This window comes from Mustelus asterias, chromosome 19, assembly GCF_964213995.1.
Source record: "Mustelus asterias chromosome 19, sMusAst1.hap1.1, whole genome shotgun sequence".
Taxonomy (NCBI): domain Eukaryota; kingdom Metazoa; phylum Chordata; class Chondrichthyes; order Carcharhiniformes; family Triakidae; genus Mustelus; species Mustelus asterias.
In genome coordinates this window covers 83,122,245-83,141,659 of record NC_135819.1, presented here as the reverse complement: position 1 = coordinate 83,141,659, position 19,415 = coordinate 83,122,245, and the positions used below count along the sequence as shown (strand labels likewise).

The following is a 19,415-nucleotide window of genomic DNA, read 5'->3' as shown; positions in this document are numbered from 1 at the left end:
CTAGCAGCAAGAGGTTACATTCACCATATAGTGTGTCACAAAGTCAACCTTTCTGAATGGGATTTTGTAGCTATGTAATTTGATGTGGGGTCCTGGGAAACCTTTGACACAACTTCTTTTTGCCAAAGCTAATGTTCATTTTCATTTTAAACAAGTTACAATGGTTCTTTTTATCCCAGACACATTCCTTCCAATAGAAGTCCCCTTTAGCAGATCTTACACGAGAAAAAAGTCACTACTAAAGTGTAAGCACACAACATTTAGCATCTAACTGGGCCACACCACCCAGATCATTCAATAATTACATTACACATGTTACCATGTTGCTGTTCAATAGAAAGTCATTAGTATTGGAACAGGCGTAAGCCATTCAGCCCCTCTGGCTTATTCCACCTAAAAAGAAATGGCTGATCTGCATCCTGCCTTTACTTATTCCCTTGGTTCCATATACCTTAATATCCTGAGCTAGCAACAACTCTACTAATCGCAGGTTTAAAATTATGAACTGATCGCCACCATTTACTGCTTTCTGTTGGAAAGAGTTCCATATAACTATCACCCTTCGCTTGGAGTGTTTCCTAACTTCTCTCCTGAAAGTCTGGTGCTGAGTTGAAGGGTATATCCATAATTCGAGACTCTTCCATCAGTGGGAAATGTTTATCTATGTTAACCCTATTAAATCTTTAAAACCTCAATCAACTCACCCTCTGACCCTTATTGCACACATGTTTTTTATGTAATCACTCCTCATAATTTAAACCTTGGAACAACTGGTAACATTTTTGCAAGTAGCATAGTAATTCTGTCATTAGCCTTGCAATCCAGGGGCCTGGATTAATGAACTGGTAACGTGAGTTCAAATCCTATCATGGCAGATGGGGAATTTAAACTCAGCTACCAAATAAATTGGGAATGAAAGCTAATATTGAGAATGGTAACCATGGAACTACTGGATTGTTGGAAAATCATGGAAAATCTGGTTCACTGATGTCTCTGAGAAAAGGAAACTTTCCAACCTCTTCTTGTCTGGGCCTCTATATGACTTCAGATCCCAGTAATGTAGTTGACTTTTATCTGCCCTCTGAAGTGGCTCAGCAAACCATCTGATTGTACTAAAGGAGGCATTATAGCAGTTTCCAGTCAGCAATATATATTACCCTCACCACACTCCATGAATAATTGAAATAATGAATGTGCGATGCACACCTTCCAAGGCCAATATTTTCTTTCCAAGGTGTGGCGTGAGAACTGTACACAGTATTCCACTTGTGGTCCAACCAGGATTTTGTATAGCTGTAGAAAACTTACTTTCCCTTAATATTATAGCCCTCTCTTTATAAAGGCTAAAATTCCAGAAGTCTTTTTGGTTATGTTTTGAACCTGAACACAGCATTTTAGTGATCTTTATTCTTTCATGGGATGTGGGTGCCACATTTGATGTGAGGCCAGCATTTGCTGTCCATCACTAATAGTCCTTGAACTGAGTGGTTTGCTCAGTTATTTCAGAAAAGGAATCAATCACATTGTTGTGGGTCCGGTCACGTGCAGGTCAGACCAAGTAAGGCTGGCAGATTTCCTTCGCTAAATGGCATTAGTGAATCAGATGAGTCTTTACAACAATTGATAATTGTTATCATGGTTACCATTACAAGATTAACTTTATATTCCAGCGATATTACTTGAACTTCAATTCTACCAGCCAACCTGGTAACATTTGAGCATTAGCCTCAGATCTGGATAACTAGTCGAGTGAACATTATCACCTCTGGGGATATGTGCCGGAATTCTACCGCCCCGCTTGCCACGAAACCGGAGCAGGCGAGGGGCGGACAACGGAGATATCCGTTGACCTCAGGCTGGAATTTCCGGTCTCACTCGAGCAAGGCCGTAAAATCCCACCCACAGGGCCCTATTCTACCATTGCGTCGCGCCCATTTTCGGGCGTGAAAACGTGGTAAAGTCGGGTGAGAGGCCATTAACACGATCCGCGCCTGTGTCCGCGCAGATCACCACTTTACAAAACCCGGGAATGGCCGCGATCTGCTTCGCGCCCGAAACTGGCGCAACGGCAAGGTAAATGTATTTGCATATATTTCATTTGAATTAATGAACTGCCCGTCCAACTTTATCAGCATCTCCCCCTTTACCATCACGTTCGCCAATCCGGAACCACGCCAAAATGGACCTGCTAAATAAAAGTCTGAATCGGGTGCTCCAGCTGCTGAAGGGCGAGTTCAGTGCATCCAATGGCTCTCTGACTCAGATCAGTGGTGGGGGGGTGGGGGGGAGGGAGGTGGGTCAGATCACTCTCTGGTTGGAGGGGGGAAGAGGACGAGGTGGGTCAGATGTATCTCTGGAGGGGAGGGGGGAGCGCGGAGGTTCGATCGTTGTCTGGTGGGAGGGGGGGGGGTGGCGAGGAGGGTGGATTGTTGTCTGGTGGTGGGGGGGTGGCGGGGAGGGTGGATCGTTGTGTGGTGTGGGGGGGAGGGCTGATCGTTGACTGGTGGGGAGGGAGGAGGAGGCGGGTCAGATGTTCCTCTGGGAGATGGGAGGGAGTGACACCAGATCATTCTCTGAGGGGGGAGGGGGAGTGAGGCCAGACCATTCTCTGGGGGGGGCGGGAGGGGAGTGAGGCCAGATCATTCTGTGGGAGGGGGGGGGGAGGCGGGTAAGATGTATCTCTGGTGGGGGGATGCGGGATGCCCGATTGCTCACTGGTGCGGGGGGGGTGAGCAGATGGATCTCCGGTGGGGGGGGGGGGGGGCAGGGGGGTCCGCTGCCACTCTGCGGGAGATTGGTGGGGGGGGGGGAAGAGGGCAGGGTGTCGTGATCGGTCTGGGTAGCGGGAGGGGTGGGTGGATAAGGGGGACAGTGATGTCTGTGGGGGCCATTGCTCTCGCTTTTCGCTCCTGGGCCACTTTCTCCACTTTCTGCGGCCTGGGAGCGATCTGACACGCTTTTTGAAATTTTTTTCTAGCTGTGAATGCGTAGTTCAGAGCTCTGATTTTTTCGGCCGTGCTAAGCCCCGCCCACAGCGCGAATGGGACCCACAATTTTTTTTTCAGGCTGAGTGCGTATGGGGGTGCCTGAAAGCAGATTTCCAAGTCGGATCTGAATTGCACCGAGATTCAGCACTTAGAATGAAAATGGTAAAATAGGGCCCATAGTGTTTAAATCTCTTTGAAGCACCACTGTTCCTAACTTTTCACCCATTAGAAATAATGCGATCTATCATTTTTCTATTTGAATAGATGATCTTATGTTTACCTGCATTGAATTCCCTCTGCCATAGTTCTGTCCAATTACTTAATCTATCACTGTCTCTTTGTAACTTTATGGTCCCAATATTTACTACAATAGTTACTCTGCCACCAATCTTTGTGTCATAAGAACTAGGAGCTGGAGTAGGCCATCTGGTCCCTCGAGCCTGCTCCGCCATTCAATAAGATCATGGCTGATCTTTTCGTGGACTCAGCTCCACATACCCACCCTCTCACCATAACCCTTAATTCCTTTACTGTTCAAAAATGTATCTATCCTTGCCTTAAAAGCATTCAATGAGGTAGCCTCAACTGCTAACACCAGCAGCAACTGTGTCACCAGCTAACATTGTACAGAAAGCCGTCTATTGCGTTAACTAAGTCATGAATAAATACAGTGAATTGTTGAGGCCCCAGTGATAATCGTTGTGGGACACTTCATTATAATTCAGTACATATCTACTATTCTTACTTTCAGTCTGCTATCAATTTCTTAGCCAGCTCAATAATTGTCCTCAATTCCATGAGCTTTAATGTTAAATAAATTTATGTGGAGCCTTAGTGAATATTTTCAATAAGGGTCCACATAAACTGTATTTCCATAGATGTTCCCCATTCATTACTTTAGTGACTTTCTCAACAATCCACTGTGTTTATTGGATATGATCTACACTTTACACGTTCATGCTGGCTCCCTCTAATCAGCTCAAATTTCTTTATGTGCATAATTATGTTGTCCTTAATTATAGATTCCAATAACTTTCGCAAAACAGTTATTTGATTGATTATATCAGAGTAATTTACCAGGAAATAATATCTCAGGCTGTGTTGGAGTTGAGACAGGTCTATAATTGGTCGGGATATTGAAATGTTACACTTGGAAAAAATTCAACAGTATTCCAGAAATCGTACAACTCCAGAACAAACATTCAAAACACATCTCCTCACTCTAGTCCATGTCAATCGAAGTCTATTCCTATGGTCTGCCCAGAAATACAAGAGCACAAAAGAAATATATTCTGACAATGTCTTTTTTCTGAAAAGTTAAACAACTTTCCTGTTCTCAGACACTGACTGACCTCCTTCTTACTTCTACCATTTTCATTTGTTATCTTGGAGTTCCAACATTCACGATGTTATCTTTCGCATCACAAATATCTTCGTGGTAAAGGTCGTGAATGTAGCCCAATCCATCAATCAAACCAGCCTCCCATCCATTGACTCTGTCTACACTTCCCGCTGCCTCGGCAAAGCAGCCAGCATAATTAAGGACCCCACTTACCCCGGACATTCTCTCTTCCACCTTCTTCTGTCGGGAAAAAGATACAAAAGTCTGAGGTCACGTACCAACCGACTCAAGAACAGCTTCTTCCCTGCTGCTGTCAGACTTTTGAATGGACCTACCTTGCATTAAGTTGATCTTTCTCTCCAGCGATGACTGTAACACTATATTCTGCACTCTCTCATTTCTTTCTCTATGAACGGTATGTTTTGTCTGTATAGCGCGCAAGAAACAATACTTTTCACTGTATGTTAATATATGTGACAATAATAAATCAAAAATCTTCAGTCACTGCTGCACTTCGCCAACTTCATACCTTGTTGACCATCATAAGTATACATGCCTCCTCTCTCAATGAGAAATGATCCACACATCCTGGGATCTGCATAGAGTAATACACCCCCTGCAATCCAAGCCCCATAATATACTGAGTACCCACAACTTAAATATGGAATATCCCATCAATCTGTCTGATTATGTCAATGGCTATTTAAATGTCAATTACCCAATCGAAAAATTCATACCAGAGGTATAACAGTGCATAGCAATCTTTCTTCCAATGAAAAGTTACCATAATAAAATAACTGATACTTACAAATGGATGTTTCCCTGCTAATTTGCACATCTCAACTCTTTCTTTGGTTCCTGGCCAGTGAATCTGTAAAATAAAATAATATTTTTCAGTTCTATACACTAGACACAATTATTATGTTGCTGTTTTTCTCAAGAAAAGCAATCCTGAACTACAGAGTTGAGTTAATTTGTGGAGACATACAACCAGGGAGCTGCAAGTTTGATCTTCAGTGACTTGATCTCAACCAAAATTGAAGTGAGAGCACGAAGATTTAAGTAATCATCACCCCCACTCCACTCATTCTAATGAAGGATAAGTAACAATCAACGATAATTAACCCCTGCGAATCGCATCCAAGAGCATACGAACTTAAATAAATTCTTGTCTCGGAGTCAAATAGCTGTGGATTCAACTCTCATTCCAGAGACTTGAGCACAAAAAAATAAGGCCGACACTCCAGTGCAGTACTGAGTGTTGAACTGACAGAGGTGAAGTTAAACCAAGGTCCCAACTGTCCTCTTGAGTGGATATAAAATATATCAGAGCACAGATTTGTACAAATGAACATAGGAATTAGGAGCAGAAGTCGGCAAATTCAGCCCTTTGAGCTGCTCCACCATTCAATCAGATCATGGCTGATCTCTCCCTGGTCTCACATCCACCTCCCCACCTGTTCCCCATATCCCCTTATTTGCTTTTTTTATTAGAAATAGATCTATCCCCTTCTTGAAACCATTCAATGATTCAGACTCCACCACGCTACGGGGCACGAGTTCCACAAATTCACCACCCTCTGCGAGAAGTTCCTCCTCATCTCAGTTTTAAATCTACCGCCTCACAGCCTATACCCGTGACCTCTTGTTCTAGATTGTCCCATAAGAGGAAACATTTGGTCTACATTTACTCTATCAGCCCCTTTTAAAATTTTATATCCCTCGATCAGGTCCCCTCTCATCTTTCTAAACTCCAAGTATAAACCCAAACTGTTCAATCTCTCCTCATACGTCAACCTCTTCATCCCCGGAATCAATCTGGTGAACCTCCTCTGAACTGCCTCCAATGCCACCACATCCTTCCTCAAATAAGGAGACCACAACTGGACACAATACTCCAGTTGTGGCCTCACCAACACCCTATATAACTGCAACAACACTTCTCTAGTTTTATACTCCAGTTCCTTTTGCAATAAATGCCAACATTCCATTTGACTTTTTTATTACATGCGACACCTGCATAGCGACTGCCCGCGATGAAGAGAACTGATCCATGGTGTTTTGATCAATATTTTCCAACTCAATCATCATCAGGAAAATAGATATCTGGTTGCCATCACAATTTTCTGTTGGACCTTGCTGGATGCAAATTGGTCGCCACATTTTCAAAATTACAACAATAACTAAATAAAGTGCTTTGAGACATCCAGTAGTTACGAAAGGTCCTGTATCAATGAAAGTCAGGTTTAGGGCAATAGCCCACTGATAGAAATTTCATAGAATCCTACAATGTAGAAGGAGGCCATTCGGCCCATTGGGTCTGCACCAACCACAATCCTACCAAGGCCCTATTCCCGTAACCCCACACATTTACCCTGCTAATCCCCTGACACTAGGGTCAATTTAGCATGGCCAATCAATCTAACCCTCATATCTTTGGATTGTGGGAGGAAACCAGAGCACCCAGAGGAAACCCACGCAGACACGGGGAGAATGTGTAAACTCCACACAGGCAGTGACCCGAGGCCGGAATTGAACCCGGGTCGCTGGCACTGTGAGGCAGCAGTGCTGACCACTGTGTCACCGTGCCAATTAATTTCTGGGTTTACATATGAGGACGGATCAATTAGGTGAGTTCCTGGAGGGTCACTAAAGCAATTCTTTCAGGCAATCAAAGGGATTTGAAAATATAATCCTGACTAATACTTAGATTCACTCATGTGAATGCAAAATCAACCTAGTGAATCTCCTCTGCAACCCCTCCAGTGCCAGTATATCCTTTCACAAATAAAAAGACCAAAACTGTTCTCAGTATTCCAGGTGTGGCCTCACCAGCACCTTATACAGCTGCAACATAACCTCGCTGTTTTCAAACTCCATCCCTCTAGCAATGAAGGACAAAATTTAATTTGCCTTCTTAATTACCTGCTGCACCTGCAAACCAACTCCTTGAGATTCCTGCACAAGGACACCCAGGTCCCTCTGCACAGCAGCATGCTGCAATTTTTTACTATTTAAATAATAGTCCATTTTGCTGTTATTCCTACCAAAATGGATGACCTCACATTTACCAACATTGTACTCCATCTGCCAGACCCTTGCCCACTGACTTAGACTGTCTATATCTCTTTGCAGACTTTCAGCTTCCCCTGCACACTTTGCTCTGCCACTCATCTTAGTATCATCTGCAAACTTTGACACACTACACTTGGTCCCCAACTCCAAATCATCTATGTAAGTTGGAAACAATTGCAGTCCCAATACTGATCCCTGAGGCACACCACTAGTCACTGATCGCCAACCAGAAAAACACCCATTTACCCCCACTCTTTCTGTTAGTTAACCAATCCTCTATCCATGATTTGGAAGAAGGAACTGAAGGCACTGTTGCTACGTTTGCAGATGATATAAAGATATGTAGAGGAACAGGTAGTATTGAGGAAGCAGGGGGGCTGCAAGAGGGCTTGGACAGGTTAGGAGAGTGGGCAAAGAAGTGGCAGATGGAATACAATGTGGAGAAGTTATGCACTTTGGAAGGAGGAATAGAGGCATTTTCTAAATGGGGAAATGCTTTGGAAATCAGAAACACAAAGGGACTTGGGAGTCCTTGTTCAAGATTCTCTTAAGGTTGCAGGTTCAGTCGGCAGTTAGGAAGGCAAATGCAATGTTAGCATTCATATCGAGAGGGCTAGGATACAAGAGCAGGGATGTACTTCCAAGGCTGTATAAGGCTCTGATCAGACCCCATTTGAAGTATTGTGAGCAGTTTTGGGCCCCGTATCTAAGGGAGAATGTACTGGCCTTGTAAAGGGTGCAGAGGTGGTTCACAAGAATGATCCCTGGATTGAAAAGCTGTCGTATGAGGAACGGTTGAGGACTCTGGGTCTGTACTCGTTGGAGTTTAGAAGGATGAGGGGGGATCTTATTGAAATTTACAGGATACTGCGAGGCCTGGATAGAGTGGACGTGGAGAGGATGTTTCCACCAGTAGGAAAAACTGGAACCAGAGGGCACAACCTCAGGCTAAAGGGACGATCCTTTAAAACAGAGATGAGAAGGAATTTCTTCAGCCAGAGAGTGGTGAATCTGTAGAACTCTTTGCCACAGAAGGCTGCAGAGGCCATGTCATTGAGTGTCTTTAAGACAGAGATAGATAGGTTTTTGGTTAGTGAGGGGATCAGGGTTTATGGGGAAAAGGCAGGAGAATGGCGATGAGGAAAATATCAGCCATGATTGAGTGGTGGAACAGGCTCAATGGGCCGAGTGGCCTAATTCTGCTACTATGTCTTATGGAGTAAGAGCAAAGCTCGGGGTAAATAAATTATCTGCTGCTTTGGTTCAGGGAAAGAGACTTATTCCCTGGTTTAAATTCACAAAGAGCTCTAACAAACTTAAAGTTACAGTAAGAAGTCTCACAACACCAGGTTAAAGTCCAACAGGTTTATTTGGAATCACAAACTTTCGGAGCGCTGTTCCTTCATCAGTGGAAACATCCTCTCCAAGTCTACTCCATCCAGGCCTCACAGTATCCTCTAAATTTCAATAAGATCCCCCCTCATCCTTCTAAACTCCAATGAGTACAGACCCAGAGTCCTCAATCTTTCCTCATAGATATGGGGTCCACCCCAGTCCAACGCTGGCACCTCCACCTCAAATTTAAATGAGCAAACTCTGAAATCTTGTACAAAATAAGATATCCAAATGTTGTCATTTCAAACCCAACTCCAAACAAAATCAGCAAAAAGCTACAGTATAAAATTATCCGGCAAGCTCATCATGCTCCATTTGTACACACTTTTCATAATAAGACAGAGGGTCCAAAACTGCAAATGATTACCTCCATTGCTTATAGTGTCTCATTGTAATATTTTTTTCCCTGTTGGCAAAACAGTTTTCCTTAGAAAACATTTGGGTTTGAGCCAAAGGAGAATTAATTTGGGGCGCGGGATCTCGCTGGCTTTCAATGCTTTCCATTTAAAGATTTCCTCCTCCAATGCATGTTGTGGTTTCTCATTTTTATAACTTCCTGATTTAAGTGTTAAGGACAATGAAATACTGTGCTATTAGATGCTGATGATGATTGCCTTTGGTACACAGGAGCTGGCATATTGTTGCAAGCTGAATTCACAGGATACTGCACTGAGGAGGCTTGAAAGAAAATAAAAGATTTTATTGTGACAGTGAAAGCATAAAACATTCCTTTTTGTCAAGTGACAGTATTGACCATTTAAAATAGAAATATGCTAGTGGTTTGCACTTTCCAATAAATGTTGCAATTATGCTTTTTTTCTTAAGACCAGTTTTCTTTATGCTGTAGAGGTCATACGAAGTTCGCTTCCAAACATTGCTAAATATCTGGATTGCAAAAGTTGTTTCTGATTACACTTTTTCCCCCCATTTTTTCCAGTCTGACTTGCTCTCAGTGCAGTGGTAACACCTGACGCTGTACTTTTAAATTATCAAAGCATTAATACGTCTGAATGTGAGCTTGAAGTAGGAGTTGAATGCAATGGCTTTTTAACTGGATTTCAAGGTGCAGACAGAGAGTGCGAAGGAAGATGGAGATCAGTGATGAAGACAGAGCAATGTTGGACAGAAAACAACTCTTTCATACGAATAATTCATGAAAAAGTAATTGGGGATCATTCAAGATGCTTCAGAAAATATCCTGCTAGCTGGGAAATCTCAAGTTCTTCAATTTCCCATAAATAGGATCGGTCGAAAGGACAGGAAAATCAGCAAAGTAGGAGATTAGCAATATTGGGAAAACACACAATACACATGATCTAAAGTTAATGAATAAAGGATGCAAGTGTCTGGTCAGAGTCATCTACAAACCTCTTGATAGCATTAATGTATCAATACAGAGATTAGGGAAGCACGTAGCAAAATAAAGTGGTTATTATGGTAGATGTTAATTTCCACATCGATTGGGTGCCACAAAAAGTAATAGATACAATTTATTTCTTGACTGCTTTAAAAGTAGTTTTTGTGATGTGTGGTCATCCTGGTAAGGGTAGTATTTACTGCCCATCTCTAATTGCCTTTCAGAAGATAGTGTATTTGAGTCCATTCTCTCATTTTAGCTCAGTGGGCTGGACAGCTGGTTTTTGATGCAGAGCAACACCAACAACGTGGGTTCAATTCCCGTACCGGCTGAGGTTATTCATGATACCCTCGCCTGAGGTATTGTGATCTTCAGATTAAATCACCACCAGTCAGCTCTCCCCCTCAAAGGGGAGAGCAGCCTATGGTTATCTGGGACTACGGCAACTTTATTTTAGAATCAACAAGAAACAGGTCAGACTGGTTTAGTAATAAATAACAAACCAGAATTAATTAAACCTCAATCTTGCAAGTAGTAGGAATAACGCAAATTAATTTAATACTAAGCTTCAGTGGGTGAAGGGAGACTCAGAAAATGATATACATTGCATCATTAAAACTGAATTCAATTGTGTGAGTTGCTGAAATCAGAAGCTCAGTGAATATCAATTTACACAATGGTGGCAGGCCTCGATCACCACAATATCGTGCTGCAGCGCAAACATCGATGGCTTCCTTGAGTGATTGATGAATAGGCTAGCATTGTCAAGTGCGCATAAAGACACAGCATTGCTATCGTTATGCCAATCCAGTATGGTCTTTGCAAATGTGAAGGAATTCATATGAGAAAACCTGTTCAAAACTGGTTGCGGTAACTCACCCAAATACGTGGCCAATTCATGCTGCACAGAACTGGTCATAGTTAAGATGGGGCATAAAGGGACATCACTTTTGTCTGTCTTGAGCAGCCTATGTGTACATGGATGCAGTGAGCCTTGAAAACAAATCCTATCACATATATCACTCAACAAATGTTTTTTTAAGCTTGCTTTTGAGCAAGACTGTCTGAGTGACAGGTACACTGGATACAAATTTGGATCCGTCATTAAGAAGCACATGCATTTTGTTGAATCACATTTGTTAAGGATGATTATTCCAGTCCTTTTGTCAGGTTTAGTTAGTCATGTTTGGGATGACCTTGAAGACCCAAAACGCTACCAGACATCACGTTGCATGTGAAAGTCAGCCAATCAGAATAGCACAATATTCCTGCGCTAGGTCAGCTCGGAGCGATTTCAAGGAGTCAGCGTGTTTAGTGAATGCTGGTTTGTGGTGGGATAGTTGGGAGTACAGGATTTGAACTCAGCAAATACCTCTTCCCATTTGATGTGGGACAAAGGCACACCAAAGCTGAAACCATGCGCAAAAACAAACTCCTCGCTTTCAGAGGAGATGGTCAGAGAGATTTACAACATGTGTGGCAGTGTCATTCTGCTTTAGTGAATTCACAGTGTGGGTGTATTTCAAATGGGTATTGTTTATGATGCGATCACCTATTAAAGCACAATGGTGGCATAAACACATCAAACCAAAACATGGAAGAAATTTGCCACCTCAGACCAAGCAGAGTGTTGAGTAGGGAGTAAATTAGTAACAGTGTGACCAATCTGTTCAATCACATCTCACATAAATTCTCGCTGTGTCTCACTTTAGCATCTTCAATACACTTAAAGAAATGAAAACTGGCACAAGCTTGGATCTAACACACCCCCAGAAAAATTTGGAAGATAATTTCTGAACTGTTTTTAATTACCTATAAGTCAAACTATGTTGTTGATATTTCAAATTTGTTCTTTGTTGTACTTCTATCTCAGGTATACAAACAGCCATTTGGTAGTAAAGAACTTGGGCATCAGTGAAAGAAGACACATGTTGTCGAAGTTTTCATCTTGTACTCATTCGTGCAATACACAAGAATATCAAATGTAATGGGAACAACAATTTGTACTGCATGAGAAGAGAGTGCTGAATGTTTCAACTAAACAAAATAGGTGACAACCATTCTGGTGTTCATTCCTCATGGCAATGTTTTGAGCAATCAGAGTCAACCCTTTCTGGCTTGAATTTCAACAAGGCTTGGCAGTTAACTGTCAGTCATAGCTAACTGTTACATTTTCCATGGCAACAACTGTACCAAACAGAGTCAAATTGCCAACAGATTAGCACTTTCTTGTATTCCCTTTACATTCTGTAATCTTGCAAGTTGTCCTGATGAGTGCAAGATGAAAAGATTCAACAAAATGTCTTTTTTTCAGCAATATTCAAATTCTATGGTTAAAAAGAATGTTAAATGGGGTTGAGGTCCCACTAAAGATGGGTGCAGATGAGACAATGAAAGGTTTGAAAAAGTTTCAGGCAGGGAGTCGTGAGGCTTCACCCAAGTTGGAAATGTTTTGTTGACCCAGACCCTGCACTGCCCCAGGCTCCAACATCTGCCTCACTGTTGGTGCCTCTTTGCATGTGTAGGAATCGCCCTGCCGAGTGTTGTAAACACAGTAAGAAGTCTCCCAACACCAGGTTAAAGTCCAACAGGTTTATTTGGTAGCAAAAGCCACAAGCTTTCGGAGCCTTAAGCTCCTTCTTCAGGCGAGTGGGAATTCCCACTTGCGAAAGCTTGTGGTGTTTGCTACCAAATAAACCTGTTGGACTTTAACCTGGTGTTGTGAGACTTCTTACTGTGTTTACCCCAGTCCAACGCCGGCATCTCCACATCATGAGTGTTGTAAATACTACCATTGCTCTAAATTTAGAAAATTGTGACGTAATCTAATCAAAATCATCAAAACGATGAAAGGATTTGATGGACTAGACTCAGAAACGATTTATTCCAGTGGGAATTTAAAAAGAAGAGGATAATGTGAAATTTTGATCTAGTGCTTTTCAGAAATCGGGAAGCACTTTTTCAGATAAAGCAAATTGGAAATCTGGAGCCAATCACTGAGAAGACTCGGTCAACTGAAATTTCCAAAATTGAGATTGATAGATCGATGTTCGGTAAAGATACGAGGGATACGAAACAAAAGTAAGAAAATGGAACTGAACTATAGGTTTGTCGTTGTTTAACTGAATTGCAGACTGTCTGTGTGAAGTTTCCACATTCTCCCTGGGTTTCCTCCGGGTGCTCCGGTTTCCTCCCACAGTCCAATGATTCACGGTGGAAAGGGATCTGGGTGGTTGTACTGCTGGATTGCGGAGGACAGAAAGGATCGAGCATGTGGACATAAAGAAAGAGGATGTGTTGGAACTATTGAATGGCATCAAGGTTGGTAAGTCGCCGGGACCGGATGGGATGTGCCCCAGGTTACTGTGGGAGGCGAGGGAGGAGATTGCGGAGCCTTTGGCGATGATCTTTGCATCGTCGATGGAGACGGGAGAGGTTCCGGAGGATTGGAGGATTGCGGATGTGGTCCCTATATTCAAGAAAGGGAACAGGGACAGCCCGGGAAATTACCGACCGGTGAGTCTAACCTCAGTGGTTGGTAAGTTGATGGAGAGGATCCTGAGAGACAGGATTTATGATCATCTAGAGAAGTTTAGTATGATCAAAAGTAGTCAGCACGGCTTTGTCAGGGGCAGGTCGTGCCTTACGAGCCTGGTTGAGTTCTTTGAAAATGTGACCAAGCACATTGACGAAGGAAGAGCGGTGGATGTGGTCTATATGGACTTCAGCAAAGCGTTCAATAAGGTCCCCCATGCAAGACTTAACATAGAAAGCCACAGCACAAACAGGCCCTTCGGCCCACAAGTTGCGCCGATCACATCCCCACCTCTAGGCCTATCTATAGCCCTCAATCCCATTAAATCCCATGTACTCATCCAGAAGTCTCTTAAAAGACCCCAACGAGTTTGCCTCCACCACCACCGACGTCAGCCGATTCCACTCACCCACCACCCTCTGAGTGAAAAACTTACCCCTGACATCCCCCCTGTACCTACCCCCCAGCACCTTAAACCTGTGTCCTCTCGTAGCAACCATTTCAGCCCTTGGAAATAGCCTCTGAGAGTCCACCCTATCCAGACCCCTCAACATCTTGTAAACCTCTATCAGGTCACCTCTCATCCTTCGTCTCTCCAGGGAGAAGAGACCAAGCTCCCTCAACCTATCCTCATAAGGCATGCCCCCCAATCCAGGCAACATCCTTGTAAATCTCCTCTGCACCCTTTCAATGGCTTCAACATCTTTCCTGTAATGAGGTGACCAGAACTGCGCGCAGTACTCCAAGTGGGGTCTAACCAGGGTCCTATAAAGCTGCAGCATTATCTCCCGACTCCTAAACTCAATCCCTCGATTAATGAAGGCTAGTACGCCATACGCCTTCTTGACCGCATCCTCCACCTGCGAGGCCGATTTAAGAGTCCTATGGACCCGGACCCCAAGGTCCTTCTGATCCTCTACACTGCTAAGAATGGTACCCTTCATTTTATACTGCTGCTCCATCCCATTGGATCTGCCAAAATGGATCACTACACACTTATCCGGGTTGAAGTCCATCTGCCACTTCTCCGCCCAGTCTTGCATTCTATCTATGTCTCGCTGCAACTTCTGACATCCCTCCAAACTATCCACAACACCACCTACCTTGGTGTCGTCAGCAAACTTACCAACCCATCCCTCCACTTCCTCATCCAGGTCATTTATGAAAATGACAAACAGCAAGGGTCCCAGAACAGATCCCTGGGGCACTCCACTGGTCACTGACCTCCATGCAGAGAAAGACCCCTCCACAGCCACTCTCTGCCTTCTGCAGGCAAGCCAGTTCTGGATCCACAAGGCAACAGCCCCTTGGATCCCATGCCCTCTCACTTTCTCAAGAAGTCTTGCATGGGGGACCTTATCGAACGCTTTGCTGAAGTCCATATAGACCACATCCACCGCTCTTCCTTCGTCAATGTGCTTGGTCACATTTTCAAAGAACTCAACCAGGCTCGTAAGGCACGACCTGCCCCTGACAAAGCCGTGCTGACTACTTTTGATCATACTAAACTTCTCTAGATGATCATAAATCCTGTCTCTCAGGATCCTCTCCATCAACTTACCAACCACTGAGGTTAGACTCACCGGTCGGTAATTTCCCGGGCTGTCCCTGTTCCCTTTCTTGAACATAGGGACCACATCCGCAATCCTCCAATCCTCCGGAACCTCTCCCGTCTCCATCGACGATGCAAAGATCATCGCCAAAGGCTCCGCAATCTCCTCCCTCGCCTCCCACAGTAACCTGGGGTACATCCCATCCGGTCCCGGCGACTTACCAACCTTGATGCCATTCAATAGTTCCAACACATCCTCTTTCTTTATGTCCACATGCTCGATCCTTTCTGTCCTCCGCAATCCAGCAGTACAACCACCCAGATCCCTTTCCACCGTGAATACCGAGGTAAAGTATTCATTAAGCACCTCCGCCATTTCTAACGGTTCCGCACAAACTTTTCCCCCTTCACCTTTTAAGGGTCCTATGCCTTCACATCTCATCCTTTTACTCTTGACATATTTGTAGAAAGCCTTGGGATTCTCCTTAATCTTACCCGCCAAGGTCTTCTCATGACCCCTTCTCGCTCTCCTAATTTCCTTCTTAAGCTCCTTCCTACATCGCGTATACTCCTCTAAATCCTTAACACCTCCTAGCTCTCTGAACCTTCTGTACGCCTCTCTTTTCTTATTTACCAGGTTCATCACAACCTTCGTGCACCACGGTTCCCGTACCCTACCAACACCCCCCTGTCTCATCGGAACGTTGTCATGCAGAGCTCCAGACAAACATTCCTTGAAAATCCTCCACTTTCCTTCGGCACTTTTCCCCAAGAATGCCTCCTTCCAATTTACCCGTCTAATTTCCTCCCTGATGACACTGTATTTCCCTTTACTCCAGAGAAACACTTTCCTAGCCTGCCTGACCCTATCTCTTTCCAATGCTATCGTGAAGGAGATAGAATTATGATCGCTATCCCCAAGATGCTCACCCACCGAGAGATCCTCCACCTGTCCAGGTTCATTAGCCAGCACCAGATCAAGAACAGCCTCTCCTCTAGTAGGCTTATCCACATACTGTGTCAGGAAACTCTCCTGGACACACCTAACAAACTCCTCTCCATCCAAACCCCTAGCCCTAGGGATATTCCAATCTATGTTTGGGAAATTAAAATCTCCCATCACGACAACTCTGTTATTCCTACATCTCTCCAGGATCTGTTTCCCCATCTGCTCCTCAACATCTCTGTTACTATTGGGCGGCCTATAGAAAACACCCAGCAAAGTTACCGACCCCTTCCTGTTCCTAACCTCCACCCACAGAGATTCCGTAGTCAGTCCCTCCACGGCGTCCACCTTCTCTACAGCCGTGACACTATCCCTGATCAACAGTGCCACTCCCCCCCCTCTCTTGCCTCCCTCCCTGTCCTTCCTGAAACATCTAAAACCCGGCACCTGAAGCACCCAGTCCTGTCCCTGAGACATCCAAGTCTCCGTAATGGCCACCACATCACAATTCGAAGCAGCAATCCACGCTCCAAGCTCATCCACTTTATTCACTACACTCCTGGCATTAAAATAGACACATCTCAGACCTTCAGCCTGAGCACTTCCCTTCTCCCTCACTCGTCTAACCTCCCTCTTACCCTGTCTACATTCCTTATCTATTTGCGAGCTAACCTCCTCGCTCTCAGTCCCCTCATTTCGATTCCCTCCCCCCAACCTTTCTAGTTTAAAGTCTCACCAGTAGCCTTAGCCAACCTTCCCGCCAGGATATTGGTCCCCCTGGGATTCAAGTGCCACCCGTCTTTTTTAAACAGGTCACACCTGCCCCTAAAGAGGTCCCAATGATCCAAGTACCCAAATCCTTGTCCCTTGCTCCAGTCCCTCAGCCACGCATTAATTCTCCACCGATTCCTGTTCTCACTCTCCCGCGGCACAGGCAGCAATCCCGAGATTACTACCTTTGCATTCCTCTTTCTCAGCTGTCTACCCAACTCCCTATATTCTCTTTTCATGACCCCTTCCCTCTTCCTACCGATGTCAGCAGTACCTATATGCATCACGACCTTGGGCTCCTCTCCCTCCCCCTTCAGGATTTCTGGGACTCGACCAGAGACATCCCGGACCCCTGCACCAGGGAGGCAAACCACCATCCGAGAGTCCCGTCTGTGTCCGCAAAAACGCCTATCTGACCCTCTCACCGTAGAGTCCCCAATTAGCACTACCCTCCTTTCCTTACCCTTTTGCACTACTGGGCCAGGCTCAGCTCCAGAGACACTGCCACCGCTGCTTCCCCCAGGTGGGCTGTCCACCCCAGTAGTACTCAGACAGGAGTACTTATTATTAAGGGGCACATCCACCGGGGTGCTCACCATCACCCGAGCTTTCTCCTTCCTCACTGTTACCCAGTTACCCTCCTCCCGTGGTCCCGGTGTGACCACCTGCCGATAGCTCCTGTCAATGACCTCCTCACTATCCCTAACCCGGCGAAGGTCCTCGAGCTGCAATTCCAGTTCCCTAACATGGTCCCTTAGGAACCGCAGCTCAACACACCCAGCACAGATATGGTCGTCCGGGAGGCTAGGAGCCTCCAGGACCTCCCACATCCTACATTGGGAACAACATACTGGCCTGACAGTCATAATTGCCCTTTTAAACACAGGGAAAAAAGTGAATGAAGAATATTCCTCTCTGTTCCAAATTATTTCTACCAAGGTACCCGGAGAAAAGTAACTTATAAATAAAATTTTTTAAAAATAAGAAACTCACCCCTGCTCGCCCTTTCTGCCTAAGCCCGATGAGCCAAAGCCCCTCAGTTCTCACTCAGCTCCGTCTCACTCCGCTGCCCGCTAGATAGTGGGACCTGCCTTTTAAACCTCCTGTGCACTAAAAAAAAACTCAAGAGACCCTTCCCAGTAAACCCCGCGGCCACTGCCGGTTGCGCGCCAAAATTTAAAACTAAATTAAATAAATAAATAACACCCGCGGAAAAGTACTTAAAACTAATTCTTACCCCAAAAATCCTGTCACCAGTCACAGCTCTGCCTTTCTCCACAGCAACAAGAGGACTAACCTCCCAACTAACTGACTTATATAGAACTTTTGACCCTTCCCAGTAAACCCCGCGGCCACTGCCGGTTGCGCGCCAAAATTTAAAACTAAATTAAATAAATAAATAACACCCGCGGAAAAGTACTTAAAACTAATTCTTACCCTTGAGAAAGTGAGAGGGCATGGGATCCAAGGGGCTGTTGCCTTGTGGATCCAGAACTGGCTTGCCTGCAGAAGGCAGAGAGTGGCTGTGGAGGGGTCTTTCTCTGCATGGAGGTCAGTGACCAGTGGAGTGCCCCAGGGATCTGTTCTGGGACCCTTGCTGTTTGTCATTTTCATAAATGACCTGGATGAGGAAGTGGAGGGATGGGTTGGTAAGTTTGCTGACGACACCAAGGTAGGTGGTGTTGTGGATAGTTTGGAGGGATGTCAGAAGTTGCAGCGAGACATAGATAGAATGCAAGACTGGGCGGAGAAGTGGCAGATGGACTTCAACCCGGATAAGTGTGTAGTGATCCATTTTGGCAGATCCAATGGGATGGAGCAGCAGTATAAAATGAAGGGTACCATTCTTAGCAGTGTAGAGGATCAGAAGGACCTTGGGGTCCGGGTCCATAGGACTCTTAAATCGGCCTCGCAGGTGGAGGATGCGGTCAAGAAGGCGTATGGCGTACTAGCCTTCATTAATCGAGGGATTGAGTTTAGGAGTCGGGAGATAATGCTGCAGCTTTATAGGACCCTGGTTAGACCCCACTTGGAGTACTGCGCGCAGTTCTGGTCACCTCATTACAGGAAAGATGTTGAAGCCATTGAAAGGGTGCAGAGGAGATTTACAAGGATGTTGCCTGGATTGGGGGGCATGCCTTATGAGGATAGGTTGAGGGAGCTTGGTCTCTTCTCCCTGGAGAGACGAAGGATGAGAGGTGACCTGATAGAGGTTTACAAGATGTTGAGGGGTCTGGATAGGGTGGACTCTCAGAGGCTATTTCCAAGGGCTGAAATGGTTGCTACGAGAGGACACAGGTTTAAGGTGCTGGGGGGTAGGTACAGGGGGGATGTCAGGGGTAAGTTTTTCACTCAGAGGGTGGTGGGTGAGTGGAATCGGCTGACGTCGGTGGTGGTGGAGGCAAACTCGTTGGGGTCTTTTAAGAGACTTCTGGATGAGTACATGGGATTTAAT

The 19,415-nt window shown here is 44.9% G+C and overlaps 1 protein-coding gene across 3 annotated transcripts in view; it reads right to left on the bottom strand.

The window, feature by feature from the left end:
- Positions 1-19,415, bottom strand: part of LOC144508105 (semaphorin-3D-like) — a 283,772-nt gene that overhangs the window by 166,253 nt on the left and 98,104 nt on the right. For all 3 annotated transcript variants that reach the window (XM_078235999.1, XM_078236000.1, XM_078236001.1), the window contains exon 4: positions 5,138-5,200. In XM_078235999.1, the coding sequence (XP_078092125.1) occupies positions 5,138-5,200 (63 nt within the window). The remainder of the gene's footprint in view (positions 1-5,137; positions 5,201-19,415) is intronic.